The following is a 22,144-nucleotide window of genomic DNA, read 5'->3' as shown; positions in this document are numbered from 1 at the left end:
ACTGGGAGGGACGGAGGGAGGGAAGGTCTTGGGCACCGCAGGGAACTAAAGAGATGGGAAAGGTCACAGGAAACAGGGAAACGAAGAGGGATTATTTTGGCGAGGGGCTGTAGAACCGTGGTCTGTTCGCAGACTGTTTTGAACGGGGCTCTGCCCAGTGCAAGCAGTTAGAGCGTGGTCTCCAGCAGCCTGTGGCAAGCCCTGGTTTTGCCTCTCCTGAAGAAATTTCCAAAAGAGGGATGTGACTGTGCCAGTCAGCTGCACTGGAGCCTGCAGATGCCTCTGCACCTCTCCAGTGACACTTGTCATGGGGAGGAGTGAGGTTGGGGCTGTCACACAGAGGCACGTTCATTTTTCTCCTGCCTGATAAAGTGAGAGCAGTATGGCCCTCACTGCCTTCACCTACCTCTTCGCTCTCCTCTCCCCACCTCCATCCAGCTCCTGTCATCTCTGCTAGCCTCAGCCTTCAGATTGTAGACCTGACACAACTAATCTTGCTTCCCCACTTCTTTTTCTTCTTCCAATTGCTTGACATGCTTTCTCTTCAACACCCCACGAGCACCTGAGCTCAGGGTTGGGATGTCTCCTGATACAGCCAGTTCCTCCTGGCTCTCTAAACCTCGGCCTGCTGCAGCTTATCCAGGACTAGGGAGCTTTTATTCAGTCAGCTTCCTTAATTTTCTATCAGTATCTCTGCTGGTGATACCTGGATATTTAAGCATTTAAGCTTTATTGTTTCAGCTGGAGACCAGAGGATCTCATCCGCATTGGCCCTGAGCCACAGGCGACGGCTCTGCCTGCAGAAAACATTCTGACATGGGAGGAGAAACTGGTGTAAAGTACTGCTAGGGTATGAAGTCCTTGGAATCTGAAAACCTCCTTGGCTTCTCCACTCAGCGGTTAATAATGACTGATAGTAGTAATTGATGTATTTAGAGCAGTAGATTGCAGGGTTAGCTTATTGCACATACTCAGCTCTTTTGAAGGAGGTCATTAATAAATCAAAGTGGCTTGGACCTTCTAAATCCACATCAGTTCTCCTAAAGCCAAACAAAACCTAAAATTTTCATTAAATTAGAAGGCCAACAAGGTTCATGGCAGAAATTAATTTCTGTAAATGATGGATCTAAGTCTCTGGTAAATCTCCCAGTGCTGACAGAGGATTGAGGGTGTTTTATCGCCCTGATTATGCATATGAGCCTTCAAACTGACACAAAGTGACAGAGGGTAGAGGGTGATGGTAGTCCCAGCCTTGTAACGAGGAGGAAGATATTTATGGAAGCTGACACGAGGTAGCCATCTCCCGTGCTCCCAGACATTCACATTTAGGGACACACCCCGGGCCGACGGCAGCTTGCTCAGGGTCTGGCCGGCCGGCGGGGGCTTCCAGGCCAGTGACATGAAAAGGCTCAGAAGTCCCCCAGGTTTGGATGCTGCCTGTGACAGCCATCCTGCAGGCCCCAACCCTTCACAAGGGGCTTGAGACAGTAATTGTGACAGCAAAACTTCTCGTTAGCCTGATGAGTCACTGCTGGTTTCCAGTTTTTTTGTGTATTTTTTTTGCCTTCGCTGCCTCCTCAGGTCTCCTTCCTGTGCTGATCTGGATGCAAAAATGGGACCGAGTGACTGGGAGTGGAGAAAAGGAGCAGAGGAAAGAGCAGGAGAGAGGGACATGAGAGCAACAGGCGTCTCTTCTGGTCACAGGAGTCACTGACTGGCTCGGCTACCCATGAAGGGAATTCCCTGGGACTCCTCAGGAGGAAACTGGCTGCAAGGCGGGTGAAAAGGCAGAGCGGTTTAAGTGGAATAAAGCTCCAGAGATCAGACATTTAAGTTCTCTACAAGTCCTTAGCAGGGCTCAGGCTCAAACTGAGCCATTGCTCTTCATCGCTGTGCAGCAGCGGAGCCGTGGTGCACAAAAATTGTGAAGAGCTAAAGCTTGTGTCTGGCTTACCTGAGAGTGCTGGAGTTAAGGTGTCCTACTCCATGTGCACTACGGTCTACAATCACGGCCGTGGACAAGTCAGACATGGACAAGATTGTGTAACTTGTCAGGCTGACATAACCAGACCTGGAGCCTAAGTCTTGAGATTGACTGTGGAGGATAAGCTGTGCTCCAGAGGACTTCACTGGACTTAAACTCTCATACAACCATTTTCCCCTAAAACATTATCTTCTTACTTATGTGTTTTTTAAGAAATATGTTTTGTAAGAAACAAGATGCTTTTGAGAGCTGAAGGGGAAAAAACCAGATTGTGGACATGCTTCATTTTCAACTCTGCTGTCACAAGAAGAAGACAGCTCACACAGCCTCAGCTGGTCACTTTGATATTTAGAGTTTTTACCAAGAGATTGAAATTAAGTGTTCAGATCTTGTTGCTACTTCATGGCTGCCAAAGGTTGTGTTTATTTTAAAACCTTAATTGTGCAGACAAATGTAAAGCAGCTCCTGCTACACACAGACATAAGCCAGCTGCAAAACATCATTTCAGCCCATATGGCTGTAAAACTTGCTGCAGAGTATCCTTAGGCACACTTCAGTCATTAAACTGTCATCTTTGCATTTTGTGTACTGATTGAGTAGGGTAGCTGAACTCTCTTCTCTTCGCCTCTCTTTTTAAAAAATTATTTTTACATCAGAACTTTTATTTATAGCAGTCTAAAAGCAGAGATCAGGAGAAAACGTGTATGACTTCTTTCCCAAATGACTAACTGATTATTTTTCTTCATCATTAAGCTACAGGGTTTAGCTAAACTGCGTGATGAAAGGGTACTTCATATAGCATTGGGAGCATAAAAAATATGCCATTCAGGTTAAACTAAGACATAAATCAAACTTCATTTTCTGGATAGCATGCAAACCCAAAGTTCTGTAGTTATTAAATTTCTCTCTGGCTTTTTACAAAAAAGTAAACGGTGACTCTAGTTTCCCTCAAACGCCAGATTGTGCCTGTCTAAATTGAGCTTCATTCTGTACCTGCCAGTTTCAGATCCTTGCAACATCCTTCCTCTCTTCTATATTTATACGCAGTTTCACTGAGAGTATTTGAGCCCCTGGCGCGTTCCCCTGGCTTTCAGCAGGCGGATGGGGACAGGCTGGCTGTAAGAAAACCATTAGGACTTCAGACTTCTTTCCAGTGGGTAGGCGTAAATAATACAAAGGAAAACCAAACACAAGCGTTGCTGTAGTTGGCGTGAGCTCTCCCTCAGCCAGGGTGTGCTCCTGGGGATGCTCTGAAGGGCATCACCATACGCACTGGGGTGCTTTTGAAGGTGGTCACTGGGCGTGTTCATTTTGGCCTTTATTTAAAAAGAAATAGGAAGAGCTTAAAATGAGGATTGCAATGATAACGTGCTGTGGAAGTACCTCAAGGCCTCTGAAAATAAGCCCAGGTGCTTAAGCTGCATGGGTTTTGCCTAATAGCTGCAAAAATGTCATTTACAGTTCCAAGACCATTAAAAGGGCCAGTACCCAAACGTTAGCCCTGTGTGGAGAGGCTGTTATGACCAGTGGTATTGCAGGGATGTGTAAGTGATGCACGGGAACATCAAAGCCCCCAGTACAACAGCCAATCTGGACAGCTGGGGCTGAGACTGGTCCCAGTGAGGACAGGAGACCACCGACACTTGCATCCTTGGCTCACGTGCCACGGCCGGGGTCACACAGATGTTTTTGGTGTTCACAGGAGAGACCCTTCCCCTCCTCCTCGCCCTGGAGACAGGGCTCGCCTGCTGGAAGAGCGCTTATCCAGCCAGGAGAGGACCACGGCTTTCCTCCTCCATCAGGCTTTCCAGGTCAAAGACGACATTGTCTCCTACCTCCAGGGAAGCAGAGGTTGTCAGCATGGAGAGACTGCTGCCCGGCAGCTGCTGGAAAACCACATCCAGACCATCACAAGCATCGTGAAAAAGCTCAGCCAGGACATTGAGGTAATACACACCGAGAAGCGTTTCCCTGCCTCAGTGGGGCAGCTCTACCCCGTGCTCCATTCAGCACTAATATTGGCTTCAGGAGCAGAAAAGTACTCAGCATGACCGCTGTGTTTTAGTTAAATTCTGATTTTTCTTGTATAGTTGCACTTGCAGTTGCTTGTGAAAACAGAAGGGATGTGACTAGGGACAGTAAAGTAAAAAAAAGAAGAGTAAAATGAGATAAAAAACAGATTAATGAAGTCTGGTGGTGTTTTAATTCAAAGGTTCAAGTTCTATTTGCTTTCAGTTTAGTCAGAGTGACAGAGGTTGGGTTCAAGGGAAATAGGAACAAGCTGGTTTTTCGTATTTTCATCTAACGTATAACATCAAGACTCAAGTTTGGGTTTACTTCTTAGTTTTCCTGATGCAGATGTTCTACTACTTTATATAAACTTCTGCATGCAAAAAATAATCAAATATTGCTGAAACTCTTCACAAAGCTCAGTGCAGACCAGCGTGAAGGTTCAGGTTCACATTTTATTTAAACTGACTGATGGTTCTGTGCTGGAAATGCATGGGATGCCCTTTTTCTGGCTAAATACTGTTGATAATTTGCTGTTAATTGTCAAATTTATATGTGAAACTTACCAAAACCTTTTTTGGGCAAAGAAGTAAAATACAAAAATATCCTGAAATAGACTTCTCCAGAGATTTGCTTTGTCCTTTGAAGTGTTAAATGTCTTACAAATGCCGCTGAATTCACAATACATTTTGTTTTTCATGTGCTTGAGGAAATATTTGATCTTCTGCAGATTCATCTTAAGAAGTATGTAATCATGGCTCAGCTGAAATTAATCTGAATTGAAACTGGGGTCTGTGTTCATTTCGTACTGATTTTAGTTTCAAGATTTTCATGCTATGGTGATAAGCGATGCCATAAAACCACTTATTTATTTTAGATTGTGCAATTCCTCTAACCCTATCCAGATGAAATATGTACAGGGCTGTTTTGATAGAAAAACACCAAAGATGGTATCAGAACCTAAATCTAATCTTGTCCTTTGGTTGTAAATTACTCTTCTCTAAGTCCTAATCTCAGGTGGGTGTTTGCTTTGTGTATTTTGGTTGTGAGGGTTTGATAAGGGTAGAGCACCGACAGCACAGAAAACAGGACAATGAGACATGTCAATCAAAGCTGCTACATGATTAGTGGAAGTTCGGAGGTTGCTCCTGGCACGCAGCAATTGAGAGTGGTTGAGCAATGTCGATTTCTCAAGCATTTGGGGGAAAAAAAAAAAAAAAAGGATCTGTCAGGAAGAGTGACTCACTCATACTCCAAACCTTCCCCAAAGCAGGAAGAATATCCTTCAAAAAAGGCTGCTTTGGGCAAGATGCTGGCATGCTGTTGCCACCAGGAGTGAAGCGGAGCCTGAGCAAACACAGCCCTCTGCCAGAGCCAGAAAAACGCCCCGTAGGGACGTCAAACCCGTTAGTGTCAGGTGGAAAATGACCAGGCCCTTGACAAAGCCATCCCAGGAGAGGACTGAAAATTGCAGGAGAAAAGCATCAAAACTAAAAACTGAGAGGCAGAGGGGGGGTGAGCCTGACAACACCCCCGATAACACCCGTGAGGTGACGGTGTCTCAGCCGAGGGGTGTCACCGGGGCAAAGGGGTGACGGTCAGTTGGAACCACATGTCTGACTCTTGCCCCGGGGTGGTGAGCGCTGGGACGGGAGCACTGCCAGAAGCCCCGGGAACAAGCTGGAGAAGGAGAGCATCAATTTCCCTCCGTAAAGATCAGGCTGCTGCTTTCCATCCAAATGAACCAGCGTTTCGCGCTGCTTCTGCCAGCGAGGGAGCGATGGTCCCGTCCTGCCTCACAGACTCGTGGCACCAGGCTCCCCTCGCCAAACACGCTGCCAGAAATACCTTGAGCTCTGCAGCACATTCAACCCTTTGAGAACATTATATTCCGACGTAGAACAAAAATTGGGAATGCCCGCTACCCTCAGTATTTCTGTTATCCACACTCTGCGTGCCGGGCAACCAGGATTATTCAGGAATAACAGCACAAATGACAGATTTGAATGAACATTTTACTCCAGAGTTGTTACAGCTTTCTCTGCTCGCTTGTGCCCCACTTCTGATGGATGCTGAAGTGTCTCCTTCTGCTGGCGAAGGGGGACAGTGGTGCAGCACGGGGACTCAGCGTGAGGGGTGTTTGCATGTGCCACGACACCTTCCCTCCGAGCAGCCGGCCGGGAAATGTTTCCCCTGGCTCTGTTTGCAGGGACACAGCTGCAGGGGAAGGGGCCGCGGGATGGGCAAACCCATCTGCAACAACTTTGCCAAACTTTAAGCATTTACGGTTGAAGTTTTCCCTAATAGTTGTCCTTTCCTATATTATTATTATTTTTTAAAATTCACTCAGTGGGGAACATTTCAAATGAAAAGCCAACAAAAGCCACTCTATTTTGCACAAGCAGGGTATTTGCATTAAAAAGGGTAAAAGCTGTACTTTGACCTGGAGAAGTGGTGTGTGATGCTGAATTACACTGAAATATCAGCCCCAGGCCTCTCCTTTCAATGGGAGAAGTAAATTTGGGAGATTTTAGAAACCATTCCCTCCTCTCCACTCCTTATCTGTAAAAGGGCACGAAGGCTTCCTAAAATTGATGCTTGTGACACACTCAGATACCATCAGGATGAGCCACTTCAGAGAAGCCTGCTGGGCGGTTACTCCTTCCACCTTTATCAGACTTTTAATACTGTGCAATAACTCAGATATCAGGCCAGGTACTGAACAATAAGGGTAAAACAAGACATAGTGCGGATGTTTGCGGGAGAGCATGAAATTACTGTCCCAGGTTTTGCATTTCCCAATTTTTGTGTGCTAGACTTTTCAACTTAAAGTACATTTTTAAAGGGAAAAACAAGCATATTATTTATGCAGATATAGATTTTTTGAAAGGAAAACACAGGTACTTTCTCTAAGAAAGAAAAGCAAGCTTTTAGACCTGCTGTCATAAATGGTGCTTTGAGCCCTATTTTGAAATGATAAAAGAACAAAGTAGAAAATGGAAATGGCGTTAATGGTCTTGAATTCGCAGGTTTTGGAGAGGCAAATAAGAACAAGGGATGGTGCCGCAGTGGAAACTAATTTTGCTGTTCAAAGCCTGGACCATAAATACATCCAGGGTCTTGGAGACCTGCGTGGAAGAGTGACAAGGTAAGGAATGTGTCATGACCCTCATTTTGATCTCTGCTAGTCAATTTGTGCAGAGCAGAGTAGGAGTGGGCATGGATGTACTTTGCACTCATTTTGTATTTCCATTTTAGTGCCAGATCCGTGCTTCGCACTCTCCATGTTAGAAAAATTATCAAGCCAGGGAAAAATAACTGTATTTTCCTGTCTCATTCTTCATCACGTACTTACTTAACATTTTAGAGAACTTTTTCTTCTCCAGTCTGGCTAGACTTCAGCTGAAGTAGTTATTTCCTCCTACTGAAACTCTACTCTTGTTTCAATAAAATCTTCACTTCCTCCCTTGGAAAGTAGGTCTTGTTGAGCAAACTTGATTTCTTCCTTGGATAAGATGTTAAGTTTTCATTGCTACAAATAATTGCTGGCACACAACACAGGTGGACTTCCGTGGGGCACTTTGTAACACAACATATTATGGTTAGAAGAATGACTAAGTTGAACTTGCCATGTAATATTGAGAGAGCACATGAATTAAGAACTGTCTGAACTGATATATCAGGAACAGTGGTCTTTAAGGAACAAATGTCCCTGTACTGGTGTGTTTCTAATGTGATTTTTTTCCCTCCAGAGGCCAGTCATTTGTTTTTCATATAAAATACTGTTATTGACATTTGGGAATAACACAAAAATTGATCAAGTGAGGACAAGGTGGTGATAGGGAATAACCAGGACTACTGGCAGTGTGGGCTGATTGAGAAAAAATGTATTTTGTAAACCCAGAAAGAGGCTGTTCCACTACTGAGTGCCCCCTGAAAAGTTTGGGGAATGTGGCAGGTAAATAACTTACCATGAGCTCTTACAATGACACAACATCAGAAATGCCAGCAGTATGGTCTTGGACAAGAGAAGCAGAGGACCAGTAAATAGGGAGGTTATTTTAGCTCTACGTATGTCACAGAGATGGATACCAGAATATTGTACCCAGCCCAGAGCCCTCTTTTTGAAAGGAAAAACTTGCTGTGGTGTAAAGAAGAGACAGGAATGTGATGGTGGGATGAAGAAAATTTCTGGCTGAGAGAAATATACATCTATATATAGTTTACAGAAAAAAATAAAACCAGAGATGTATAACCACCGGGAGAGAAAGGAAAAAAAACCATAGGGTACTGAAGGACTCCAGACTAGCACAGAGAGACCCAAGAATCCAAAATGAGAAGCTGAAGCCAACACTTTCAAAGTTGGCAGGAAAAAGATGGGTTTTTTTTAAACCTTGGCTGATTAGCATTGGAACCAAGTAGGAGGTGATCCTGCAAGAGCCTCCTGATGTTTTCCAATTCAGGTCGGCAGACTCTCTAGACGATACGCTTTTAGTGAAGCCATAACATTTGAGGGGTGACATGTCTCGCTCCTCTTCTCCCAGCATTTTCATAGGCGTGATGCTTCCCTTCATCAGCTGCACCGGGGCTTGCTCCCATCTTCTGGGCTTGAGCGTTCGCCTGCAGCAGAGGAAAGAAAAAGCACTCAGGGAAAACAGGGAAATTGTGGGGAAAAAAATGACCAGTCCACTTCTGCTTGCATAAAGAAAAAAAGAAACAACTGGAAGAAGCAAGAGGTCAAGCACTCGTGGAGGTCCACAGCAACACGTTTTATGGGGTCCCTCCTCCTCCTCCTTCCTTGCCCATTTTTTGGGCGTGCTGGTTGGTCCTTCCCACGGGTAGAAGGGAGGATCCCAAAAAACATGTCTGCAATTGCACATAAAAAACTATCAGGGGACCAAAGTCATCACCTTATGATGCTGGGGTCCTTAGACCCTATTCACTTTTAAGGAGAGAAAAAGGAAAACAGCAGGTTTTTCTAGCTGCATCCAAACACACTGGTATTGCAGAGCCAGTGCTGGCATTTTAGTGGCATTTCAACAGCAATATCATAATGCGGTTTTAGGTGAGTGATCACCGTTAAGCTCAAGCATATAGAATCATGAATCATCAGCACTTCCTTGTTTTTCTTGCTGCTGAAGTTCTGCTCTGGAAGTGCCGAGCCTTGACTGCCTACCTGCCCCCAGCGCTGTGGCTGAGGAGTGAGCCAGAACTGACAGACAGAGGACTGCCGTTACGGGGACAAATAATATTTTGGTTTTTTGTGTTTCTTTGATTTTTCAGTTTCAGGATTTAAAATTTCTATGTATATTAAGGAGACCTCAGAATGGCTGGAGACAAATTCATGTGCTCATATCATTTACCTTTATTCAATTAATAGAAATCTTCCAAATGCAAACTTGCAATGACAGTTTTCCCCTTGATTTGCAGCCTAAGGTTCATCCAAGACTATCTGGGATGGAATGAACCTTAAATGGAGCCACTGCTCTTTCTCACAGTGGATGATTCATCCTCCTGTATTCTGCCGTGTAAAAGGATTAATGTGGATTAGTTCTTGTAATTCAAATTGTGTCTCTTCTTTTACTCTATCTTTCCTTGCAAAATAGACAGACCTCTTGCAATTACTGAGGTAATTGTCCATTAATTCTTGGACCTTCTGACTACATTAATACACCGTGTAAACATTTACGTGTCAAGCAGTGGTGAGCTTTAATAAAAAGAGCCTTCAGCATCTCAGCTATAGTGGCATGCCCATTGAATTCACTATATATTTTATTTGCATTCTAACTCTTAATATGAATTCCTTTAGACATGGGAATATGTATTACAGTAATAAGAATTAGGTAATCAACTGTAAAAAAAGCCACACTTCTGATAAATATTAATTCATTCTCTTCAGCCTCACCAACAAAAGAATAAATGAATGCACAAATGAATAAACAATGCATTTTACACAGATGGTTGCATTGTACTTACTTTTCTCATGAGCATTTTTGTTGCTCAGAGAAGAAAGTCCAACATAGTACTAGACAATCAAAATCCCTGGTGTGTACCCGGGAAGTTTCTCGACCCTTTGTAAAATGCCATACTTTGGTAAGTACAGCAGTCCAATATACACTGTTCCTTCCCTGACTTTGGAGGATAAAGCTCCTTGAACGTATAGCAGGTAGCTATATTCCTGTCTCTAATTAAGTGCTTTGATATGAACATCAGAGTCTTTTATTCCTTCAAACTTTCTGATTTATATGCAAATCTCATAGGAGCACAGTTTCTGTACCGTTCCCAGTCCATCCACACTGGTGCCTGCGCACTCCCTGGCATCTCTCTTGTGTGACTGGAACACCACGACCTCACGGCAAGCTGCGGAATGTTTCCTACGTGACGTATCAAATTAGAGAGAGATTGCAGCCAGTGCCAACCATCCCCATTCTTTTCCAGACCTAATCTGCCAAACGGCAATAATGCATTTAGCTGCTTTGCACGTAACAGTTACAGAATCCCAGAATCATCTCTGTTGGAAAAGCCCTTGAAGCTCCTCCAGTCCAACCATGAACCTCACCCTGACCATTCCCAACTCCACCAGATCCCTCAGCGCTGGGTCAACCCGACTCTTCAACCCCTCCAGGGATGGGGACTCCCCCCCTGCCCTGGGCAGCCCATTCCAACGCCCAACAGCCCCTTCTGCAAAGAAATCCTTCCTAAGAGCCAGTCTGACCCTGCCCTGGCGCAGCTTGAGGCCATTCCCTCTTGGCCTGGCGCTGGTTCCTTGGCTCAAGAGACTCCTCCCCCCTCTCTGCACCCTCCTTTCAGGTAGTTGTAGAGGGCCATGAGGTCTCCCCTCAGCCTCCTCTTCTCCAGACTAAACCCCCCCAGTTCCCTCAGCCGCTCCCCATCAGACATGTAGGGAAAGTCAGCTCCGAGCAGGCCCAGAGACTCAAGGCACATCGGCGGTGCTGGGGGTCTTTGCAAAGCTCGACACGTCTGCAGATCCCTGGGCAGGGCTCTGACCCCTCCGGTTACACAGTAACACAGGTGTGGTTGCACTAATCCCACGCTGCAAGCCGAGGTCTTGGATCCTACCGTAAATCCTCTATTTTTAAGTATTCTCTGTATAGAATATCCAGGTTCCTTCCTCTTGTAACTGAAGTGGTGTCTTCCTCCATGAATCCTCTCTTTCTCGCACTCTGCACTTCTTGCAGAGCCTTGCCATTGTTGCCCTCCCTCTCCAGATCCATGTTCACTTTCGCAGCTATTTTGTACTTGTTTTCCAAATCAATGGTTTCTTTTGCTCAAAGTTCTGGCCTTTGTAAAAAGTCTTTGTTATCTGCAGTAACTTTTTTTTTCCCATTTCCTTGATCTACACGCTCTGTAGGTGTATCACAATATCTAAGCATCATCAGGAGATGACAAAAAGCTGGTCTATTTAAAATGTCAAAATTTCCCTTTAGATCCTTTATCTGTCAACAACACTGGCTTTATTCAGTGGTGGTTCTTTGAAGGATAATTTCTCTGGCATTTTAAAACTTAGCTGTTTTCCTCACTCAACTTCTATTCTGTTATTTATATTAAATTGTGGCCTTAAGGTATTTCTTCCCACACTCTTGCTTTGAGTACTACCTACACCGGGGCAGGCAGTAATTCTTGGGGGGAACAGTGCGAGGAAGGGGTACAGAAGGGGAATTCTGTGTCTCCTTGTTTGTGTTAAGTATGTATATTTACATATACACTGTTTTAGGTATATTTACATGTTTTATGTATATTTACATATACACTGAAGAAAAGCTGCTTGCGCATGTTAAAAAATGTAATATATTTTTATATATATATATTTCAGTACATATATACTATGCATACACAACGTGTGTGTGTGTATATGTATATATACACACGAAAGACAGGGGCTGAAGCATTCCTTCATTCTACCTGGGAAGGATATCTGCTTGATTGTTACTCAATTCCTGGGCTATTCAATTAATGCCACCACTCTCAAATCATTCATTTGTCCATTTTAAATGCTATGAGATGTTTTGGTGAATGCAACTGAAAGAGTTCAAACAGCAACTGACAAATGCTCCTTCCAAAATAGCAAGTTGTTTGTTTTTTTTTCTCTAAAAGTGATCTTCCCCAACATCTGGGTCCGGCCGGTGGAGGCTGCAGGCCGGGGTGGTTGTGGCAGTGGCGTGCCACCTCTCCTGGTAGGCATCCAAAACCTGGGGGTGCTTGGAGTTCACATTAGCCTCTTGATTTACACTTCAGATTTAATTTAATTTATTGAGATTGGACAGTGGGAAATTAGGCCGGGGACTTGTTCTGGCGGGGTGAGCTCTGGACAGCTCCTGCAGCTCCTCCCTTGCACCCGCCTCTGGCTGCCTCCCGCTTCCCCATCACTTCCAACAGCACTTCAATACTCTGGAGGCAGACTGGAGACCAGGGCTGTTGCAACGGGGTGTCTCTGCCTATTTTGCCCCTCGCCAGGGTGGTCCCGGGGGGCCGGACTTGGTCTGGTGGCAGCTCTTGGAGGCCAGTGTCTGCCTCGCACCAGCCTCCAGCACCCCCCGCAGAGGCTCTCCTGTCCCTGGTTTGACCCCAGATGTGAGGCGAGCGTTGCGAAGCTGGCGGCAGACATCAGCGTCATCAGGCGTGAGGCCCAGAAGACTGATAAAGAGGTTTATGGCCTTCACTCTGCCCTCAAAAACTGTGCTGCTGATTTTGAGAAGAAGGTGAGTAGAGAAGCATGCGGTGAAATACCTGGTGAGTCGTGACTCTGCATATATAGATATAGCTTCTTCTAATTGCTGACTGATATTAAAGACTGTCACAGTATTTATACAATATGTCAGGATTTTTAATTAAAAATATAAGTTTTCCATGATACTGTGGAATCATAGAATCATAGAAAATTTTCAGTTGGAAGGGACCTTTAAAGGTCATCTAGTTCCAACCCCCCTGCCCCAGGCAGGGACACCTTCCACTAGCCCAGGTTGCCCAAAGCCCCGTCCAACCTGGCCTTGAACCCTTCCAGGGAGGGGGCAGCCACAGCTTCTCTGGGCAACCTGTGCCAGGGCCTCACCACCCTCACAGGGAACAATTTCTGCCTTAGATCTCATTTAAATCTCCTCTCTTTCAGTTTAAAACTGTTTCTCCTCATCCTATCCCCACACCCCTGATCAAGAGTCCCTCCCCCCTTTCCTGTAGCCCCTTTCAACCCTGGGAGGCCGCTCTAAGGTCTCCCCGGAGCCTTCTCTTCTCCAGCTGAACCCCCCCACCTCTCTCAGCCTGTCCTCACAGGGGGGTGCTCCAGCCCCCCGAGCATCTTCGTGGCCTCCTCTGGCCCTGCTCGAGCAGGTCCGTGTCCTTCTGCTGTTGGTGCCCCCAGAGCTGGACCCAGCACTGCAGGGGGGTCTCCCAGAGTGGAGCAGAGGGGGAGAATCCCCCCCTCGCCCTGCTGCCCACACTGCTCTGGGTGCAGCCCAGCACACGGGTGGCTTTCTGGGCTGCCAGCGCACGTTGCTGGCTCACAGGCAGTTTTCCACCCCCCAACCCCCCCAAGTCCTTCTCCTGGGGGCTGCTCTCCAGCCACTCCTCGCCCAGCCTGGATTTGTGCTGGGGATTGCCCCGACCCACGGGCAGGACCTTGCCCTTGGCCTTGTTGAACTCCATGAGGTTTGCACGTCCCCTCTCTCCAGCCTGTCCAGGTCCCTCTGGATGGCACATCCCTTCCCTCAGCGTGTCCCCACACCACACAGCTCGGTGTCATCTGCAATCTTGCTGAGGGTGCCTCAATCCCACTGTGTCCCTGATGAAAACATGAAACAATACTGGTCCCAGTACACACCCCAGGGACACCACCCATCGTTGATTTCCGTCTGGCAGTGGCATTTATAATAGATGTAAGGTAATAAAAACAGATAGTAAAAATATTCAAGGATTTGGGGATCCTCAGATCATAAATGACCTATTACTTATTCTCAGTATGATTATTATTCAAATGCATCTGGTAATTTCAGTTGCAGGCATTTTGGATCTAAAAAAGGCCGTCTAAGTCTGCTGTTTTTTCTTTAGATTTAAGGCGGTGGCAGGGAGACATCTAATAGCATATATCTAATTCCATATTAATTTCAGCAGTATTTCAAAAGCTTTTGAAAGTGTAACACTGAAAAAGTTTTGGAAAACAGTGTTTTGTGTGAGAGTGGTTTTTTTCTCCACAGGGTGGGTAAGTCAACAGGGGATAAGACCTGTCAGTGCCTATCATTTCTTATAGCTGGCCTTTCCTTGCGAGAGGTTCACTAAGTTCATCAGCATTTTTGGAGTCTCTAGCAGGATCAGGAGCATTAGCAGTAATATTTTACAAGAATCCTGTTGTACTGGAAAATACATCTCTCTAAACCTGCAGCATGACGGCTCTCTGCTCCTGCTCCAAACTAGACGTCTCCCGTACCTGCCAGGATGGAGCAGATGTGGGACATTCAATTTCTCATGCACTCTGGTATCGAATATAATCTCATTGGTGTATTTTGACTGCTGCACAAGGCACAGTGCCAGCCATTGTGTACCTTGGCTACCCAAGGTCCTCTTCCGCAAGGAAAAATTATTCAAATTACTTAAACAATGATTTCTTACTTGGAATTCTGTTAAAAGACACTCTTTGGACATCTGTCTCCTTGCATACCTATGAAAAATGTTTTTCTTCACCTGGAAACAGGGAAGGGAGCAGGTGTGTGTGTCAGAGTTGCAAGAAACAGTACACAAAATCATGTAAAAGTAAGTCACAGAATCATCTATCACAGAATCACAGAATCATCGAGGTTGGAAAAGACCAACTAAGTCCAACCATTAAAGTCAGGGAAGACATGGAGCAGGATGCAGAAGAAACTTCCTCAGCTGAAAAGGGAAGACGTTGTTCTCACATGATTGTAGGAAAGAAGAAAGGAAATGATTTCTGAAAAGGAGTCATCTGCTGCTGTAAAGGAAGAAAGTACAAGCCAACATAATGAGTCTTCAGCGGCATCTTTTTGTCATTGACATGCCACGGCTACCAAGCAGGTGGTGGCATCTCCTCACCGGGAATTTTTGTGCTAGTTTGGTGTGAAATCTGTGAAGAAAACTGGGGATTTTCCATCCCCTTTAATTTTTTAATTAACTGGGAGTAGGCAGGCTGGATCCCTCATCCCTCTCATCAGACTGCCCTTCAAGATGAAGTGTCTACTTGCAGCAGCAGGCAACGTAACCCAGGTTGCACAGGGTTATGGTGGATGAGATTGAGTGAGAAATGGGTTTCTGGTGGCTTCCAGTCTCCTGAGACGCTCACCTTCCATCTTTCAGAGGCACATGGACATCCAACTTCTCTTGAACTAGTGGATGCAGCTGCTGGAGCACCCATAGTGTTTCCAAACCGCTCCACCGCACTGTGTCACCGACGCGTGGGGACCCCTCGGCATCACATTTTCACACCAATTGTGCAAAGTCAGACATGTGCAGACGATGGATGAGCAGCTCAGTGCCCTTGGCTTGCTGGATCTTCCATGGGCTGAACTTGCATCCCTCTTAGAAGGGATGTTTCCAGCTTTTCCTGCCCGTGGGGCCCAACATGGAGAGGTCACCACTGGCAAGGGAGAGCTTGCCCATGTCCGTCCCTGCAAGATGTGGGCTGCTTGGCTTCACCTCGCCAGTCCACCCTGTCCTCTGCATCCCAGTTGAGGTCCCTCAGCCTGTGGGCCAGGTTGGTGAAGCAGTTTCTCTTCCCCTCACCCCAACAACGAATGGTCCCGTGGAGGAGGCATCTCCAACCAAAGCAGCACAGAAGGGCATCAGGTACCTGGGATACCCCGCAGCCTAGAGAGCACGGGGATGCACACCCCCGCCTGGACATGGCAAGGGGGCAGATACTTTGAACGGGGTCCACCAGGTTCCAGCTTCATGCCGTAGCCACCGGAGCATCTGTTACTGCAGGAGAGCCTCTCCTCTTTTTGCTCTTCTTGGGATGCCATTAGGTGTTGGGCAGCCAACACACACATGCTTTCAAGGGTTTCAAGTTTTCAGTCAACTGAATGAAACTATTTGTGAGAAAAGTTCATTTTTGTGCAGCTGTACCTTGATGTTAGCAGTTCTTTTTCCACAATTGCAATCACAATGCATATTTAAATGTGAGTGCTCACAGTCTGGCTCATAAAGGCTTTCTCTGTTGAATTCTCACTAGGTCATGCAGCTATTAGGCAAGATAGAGGCTTCCAACTCTGATCAAAGCTCGAATTTAAAGGCGGTCCAGGGAGATCAACATCACGAATTGCAACTTCTGGATTTCAAGTAGGTGATGGAGGGTTTTTCATTATGATAATTCACATGGAATGCTTCAGCGTGATTAACAGGTTGCCATGAAACAGCAAAACAAACCTGTTAATTAACATCCATTCAAAACACTAAGAGAAGGTTAATGAAGATCTATGCCATAAAATAATGAAAATACGTAATGAAAGTATATTGTCTTGCACGTTAATTGTTAAAATGAGGCACTAAATGCCACCCTGTAAGAAGAAAGGTATGAAACCAATTAACTTCCCATACTTAAAAGAAAGGCAGCAAATACAAAGACGCTATTTACCATTATAATTGGGGCTAATTTGTGACTTGCCTAATGACAGAACAAGACATTTTCTTTGTGCATTTGCACCGTCTGTCCATTTCTGAGACAGCGCCCCGGGGCAGGGGTGATGCTGATGAAGAAAGGTGGGCACAAGGCTGGTGTAGCTGCACAGCCTCATGTGCCCACTGGTTTGTGACTTATTTCCTTCTTACTTACCTGTATATTTTCCCCGTTCTATCTGCAGAAGTATTTTTAGGGCGCCATTTTAATCTTGATGGGTTTTAGAGAGGAGGGAGCTCCAGGGAAGGACGCAGTGAACAAAAGTATCTGGCATCTGTATCCAAAACAATATAAAACACCCCAGCATTGAACAGCAGAGCCAGCACAAATAATTGAAAATGTAATTATAATAATCCTGCAGTAATGATATTTCAAAGGCAATAGCTCCACTTCTTAAAATAGTGAAGCATTTGAGTAAAGATTTATTTTAATTATATTTTACCTGAATTGTATTCAGAAGTAAAAACAAGTTAGAACTTTTAAACAGAAGAAAGTTCTTATCAGGACAACAGTAAAAGGAATTTGGGTGAATGGGGAAAAAACAGCTAAAGTGGTCAATGAATTAAAATCAGGAGAAGGGAAGAAGGAAGATGGAGACAGAGAGCAGTGGTGACCAAGATGATGTGAAAGGGACAAGAAATGAAACCAAAATAAGAGGGAAGGAAAAATGGAACAATGCCAGAAAAGAAAGACATTGGAAAACTTAATTGAAGTAAATGGTGAGTTTCTCAAAAGTTAATGAGAGCTTGCTGAAATTGTCATCAGAAATAGGAAGCTTGGAAAGAGGCGGCTTTCAAGACACGGAGATGTGCTGGCATTGTTTATTTAACGTAAAATCAAAAAGACTTATTTACTAAATGTTGAGATTTTATTCCAGTTAATAGAAAATTTAATTAAAATAGCATGCCCTTGGGGGAATGTCTGTCTCCTTTTATATATCTCCTTTAAAAGCCTACCAAATTTATGTATTCTTTTTATAGAGCTGAAGTAAAATTTAACTTCTGGAACAGACTGGAGCTTCCACATAAAATTTGGCATGTTTAAATCAGCTTTAAAGCCCAGAGTTACCTCTTCAGTTGACATGTATCTGTCTGGGACCCAGTTGTCTTTGACTGTGGGCTGGCAGTTGTATTGTAAAAGTCAAAACTGATATTGTTACTGAAAGCCGGATGAATTTTAAACATATTTATGGATTTCATGGGAGTTGTCCCTTGTTCAGGAATTTGGCCCTTGGCAGGGGAGTGGACTCTTATCTCTCAGGGTCAGTTAGGTTGGAATAGCTGCACTCCACGCCACAAAGTCAATTCAGTTGCCAATAGATCTATTTTCACATGTGAAAATTTATCGTAGCACTACTGGAGTATGCCCTTATTAAATATCTACAAGTATCCCCTTATTAATATTTCAGGGCTTTGCTGGGCTGAGACTATGGCAAATCGTCTGCCTCTGGAGCCTCACTCCTGGTAGATATACTTTTGTAAGCTCCATGCAGGAGGGATGCTAATCAAAGAAATAAAATAAAACACGGTGCTGTTTTATTATTAAATCATTGATGTTATAATATAAAATTAAAAAATTATAAAATAATATTATTAATCATCATGTCACTGTCAAGTGTGTCCCTCAAGATAGGCCCCAGCCACCTTTATCCCCCTCAGCAGAGCCACACCCTGGCTGCGATTTGCAGGATTTGCATCCCAAAAATCCCGTTGTGATCATTTGGTCTGAACTACACAGGCCATGTAACCTCACGTAACTAGTGTGGTTCATAGCAATCACTTCCAGTATTTGTTAAATAACTTTCTATAAAATCAATTATTTGTGTAGTTTGCCCCCTTCTCCCCAAGGCAGACTTTGCCAAATCTTTTCTGAGTTGCCTAAACTCAGTCTCAGGTAATTAATTTTTAGGTTTAAATATTTCCTTCTTCCCCCTTTGCCAACCTCAGAGAAATGGAAGCGAAGTCAAACGCCAGCTGCACGATGTTTGGTTTTGAGCCTTTTCCGCAGAGCTGACCATCACTTCTGTCATCCATGGTTAATTCACCTTCACCCATTGAGACATATTCCCCAAATTTGTTCAGCAATCTTAACACAAACAATGTCATGGCAGCTTTGTTTTGTGCCTGACAGACCAAAATCTCCTGATTTTACATATATATATATGAAAATAACCACGTGAAAGATCTGTCTGAAGAGGCACCAGTCCTGTCATTGCAGAGCTACAACTCCCGTAACGACCGGCCCGTTCACTCATCCTCAGGGATGAAGATCCTGCAGTCATGAGCAGCGACCTTAGGGCAGACCTTCCAGAGTAGGGTCTGGACAGCAATTCCTGTTAGTCCAGCCAGACGGCTCGCTGTTGGGTCTGAGAAAAGCTCTTTACACCTCCCCTCCCCGCGCTCAGGTGGACACTGCTCTGTGTCGTCAGCGGGCTATCGCGTGAGCGTTTGCCTTTCCCAGGAACAAAGATTAGTGCTCCAGGAAGCAAACTCTGTGCGCTCAGTAGGACTGGAAATGGCAAACTCAATGCTACAAGATTTTACTCCTGAAAAATCAGATCTTAGAACTGCTGAAATGAGAAATAGTGATAAACTGACCTAACAGGCTGATTATGTCGGTCTTGAAAAGACACTATAGCAAGCTGCAATAACACATCACTTAGAGAGATCTTGCTATCATTAATTTTTGTTTACCACATTTACAGCGAGTGCTGATGGTAATTATCACTTCATTAGGCTGATACAGAGCTGTTATCAATCACTCAGTATAAAAACCACTTTAACTCAAACACCCTTTTGAAAAGTGATATTAAATACTAGAAGTGCCAGAAGCATGAAGTCTAGTTGTAAAATCCTGCTCCTTACTCGGTTTGTATCCTAACTGAGGCCCAAGCAAATTTCAAGCGATCATTGTTTGTGCCCAGAAATGTCTTAGAAATTAATACCATTACATTAAAATCCTTCGTGACACTCCTACAGTCAGGTCGTATGCATAAGCATGAAAATTTATATATACGACTACAACTTGGACCTAAGTTCACATCTCGTCGTGGTTCATGCTGTCAGTTACATGTTGCAGCATAAGAAGAGCAAAATCTAAACTGTGTGGTTTCCTTTAACTTGACATTTTGCAGATTTGATGGGAGCAGCGTTTGTTCCCCACTCTCCTCAGGGAGCTGCCTGCTGCGTTCCCTTTGGGTGGGCTTTTACATTTCTAGCCAGCTTCTGCCTCAAAGCCAACTCCACATTCTCTTTTTGGTTTAGTTATAAACATTTTTTATTCTTATGAACTTCATCTTTAGACCACAAGTGATTTTGCTGCTCTCCCCAGTGCCCAGCAATGCAGTCAGTGTTCAGTGGGGTAGTGTGATTTCCTCATCTACTTTGAATAGAGTTAATGCAAATGGGGAATTAACATTTTTCAGCCCTCAGATATTTTCCTAAAGCAGACCACACTACAGAAATAACATTGTGGCATGTAGGTACAACCTTCAAGGTAAGGATTAATAAAATAATTGAGCTTAGGGCTTGTTAGGAAGTTATTGAGGAGATCTGGAGTAATTTAAGCAATTTACTCAAGTGACTCAAGACTCCTCCATAACACTGACTAAGCCTTAGTCTTGTTACTAAAAAAATAATCATGATTTTAGGCTGACAAGTATTCTAAGTGACTTCAGGGATCAGATGCAGACTCATCGGAAGTGGACGGAAGCGCAGCTGACCCGGTCTGAAGAAGATCAAGCCCAACGCAGGCATCAGCTGCTTGACTGGGTGAAGGAGAGGCTGGTAAGACTGTCCAGGACAGGGCGCTGGGGCGGCCTCCAGCCCTCCCAGGACTGGGAGCGAGAAGCTCCTGCCACCTCGATCCCAGCAGGTACCAAATCACACACGCAAAAAGCGAGACCTAACACAAAACCAGGTGTGTCAGGACGACCGGCAAAATGATGAGTTACGGAAATCATGGAATCGTAGATAAATTTATGTTGGAAGGGGTATCGGGAAGTCACAAGGTTCAACCTCTCGCTCAAACAGGGCCAACAGCGAGGTCAGGGCTCGAGCCTCATCCAGGTGATTTCTGTTTCTGAGGATGACAATCCCAAATACTCTAGGAAATAAAACCTCCCCGGATTATGGCTCCGCTTCACATCCATGTAACCCCAATGTACCTGACAGTGGCGTTTTCCAGTCCCCCAGCGAGCACCGGTGCCACCATGGAGCAGCACCCAGCTTCACTCAGGGACGGGCTCAGAAAGGGAAGCGATCATCTGTGCAGACTCCGCCTGGTTTGAAATACAAACCCTCACCGTCCTGCGGTCAGTACATTGAAACAAGGTGTGTTTCGGTTCCGCAGCAGCAGTTAGTGCTTGGCACAGGAACGAGGCCTTTTAATTAATTCCTTCACAGCTTTTAAAGCTTCTCCTCCTTTGCTGTGCGCGGTTCATTCCACTTCAGAGTTCAAAAGCCATCGAAACACGACCACCGTGTCTTAGCGCCAGGGTGAAGGCTGCTCATCAAAGACCAGTTTCAGATGATGCCTGGAACTAAAACACTCCTGAGCTTTAATCTCCAACTCTTGTACTCAATGCGACCAACACTTAGTGCAGCCAGGAAAATATTAAAAATATTTCTTGCCTCAAAGCCACCGCTGGGATCCCCTTCCTCCGCTAATGGTTTTTGTGACTATTTTGCAGAAAACACACCAATATATGTGGTCACTCTCCCCTAAGGGAGACTGCTGTACCAAAAAATACAGCGTTAATGATAAAGACAAATAAAAGTATCACGTAACAGAATGAGCTTCACTCTGGGTTTGCCTTTATTATCACACACACAACTCAGAGTTGGGCCCCCACCTCAGTGATTGGCAACTTGCACCAGTCCCTGCTCCTTCTTATATCAGGATTCTAAACCACCACATCATACAAAGTCTACCTCAGTTTCCCTTGATGTTTCAATTCTCTACTACTTCAGTGATCAAAAATGTCCATAAATTTCCCTCAGTCGGCAAGTCCTTTTCATTCTCGTCTTTGGCTCTGCTCCTGATCACAGGGTCTGTTGGTCCATTTCAGGGCCATCAAGTCATCCAGCTTCAAACAGCCTCTTTCTTCATCCATCTTCCGCAACCTTTCCTCGATGTTCCATTTAACATTTCTAATTTCTGAGAAGTTCATCTTACAACCTTTAAGAACCATTAAAACCAGATGCTTTAATTATCACCCATTTCTTATGTCTCTATCAGTTAAAATATTATAATCAGCTTAAACATACCTAAACTAAAGGTTTCAATCCACCCGTCTTTACCCAGGGATTACCTAGGCTGGGTTTTGGCCAGTCATGCTGAGGGCTGTACACGGGACGAATGAGCAGCACAGCGTGGTTGTATGACTTCAGACCTGCAGCCTCACAACAGTTTACTAATTTCTAGTCCTTATTCTTATTCTAGATTCTTATTCAGAATCACAATGACCATTGATTTCTTATTTCTATGATATAATTTATCTATGAGTAACC

The 22,144-nt window shown here is 44.8% G+C and overlaps 1 protein-coding gene across 1 annotated transcript in view; it reads left to right on the top strand.

The window, feature by feature from the left end:
* FAM81B (family with sequence similarity 81 member B) overlaps nucleotides 1–22,144 on the top strand; it is a 52,780-nt gene that overhangs the window by 25,743 nt on the left and 4,893 nt on the right. Inside the window, exons 6-10 of the mRNA XM_074856181.1 lie at nucleotides 3,687–3,930; nucleotides 7,024–7,142; nucleotides 12,585–12,714; nucleotides 16,191–16,297; nucleotides 20,284–20,419. Of these exons, the coding sequence (XP_074712282.1) occupies nucleotides 3,687–3,930; nucleotides 7,024–7,142; nucleotides 12,585–12,714; nucleotides 16,191–16,297; nucleotides 20,284–20,419 (736 nt within the window). The remainder of the gene's footprint in view (nucleotides 1–3,686; nucleotides 3,931–7,023; nucleotides 7,143–12,584; nucleotides 12,715–16,190; nucleotides 16,298–20,283; nucleotides 20,420–22,144) is intronic.

This window comes from Strix uralensis, chromosome Z (genome assembly GCF_047716275.1).
Source record: "Strix uralensis isolate ZFMK-TIS-50842 chromosome Z, bStrUra1, whole genome shotgun sequence".
Taxonomy (NCBI): Eukaryota; Metazoa; Chordata; class Aves; order Strigiformes; family Strigidae; genus Strix; species Strix uralensis.
This window is presented reverse-complemented; position numbering and strand designations above follow the sequence as displayed.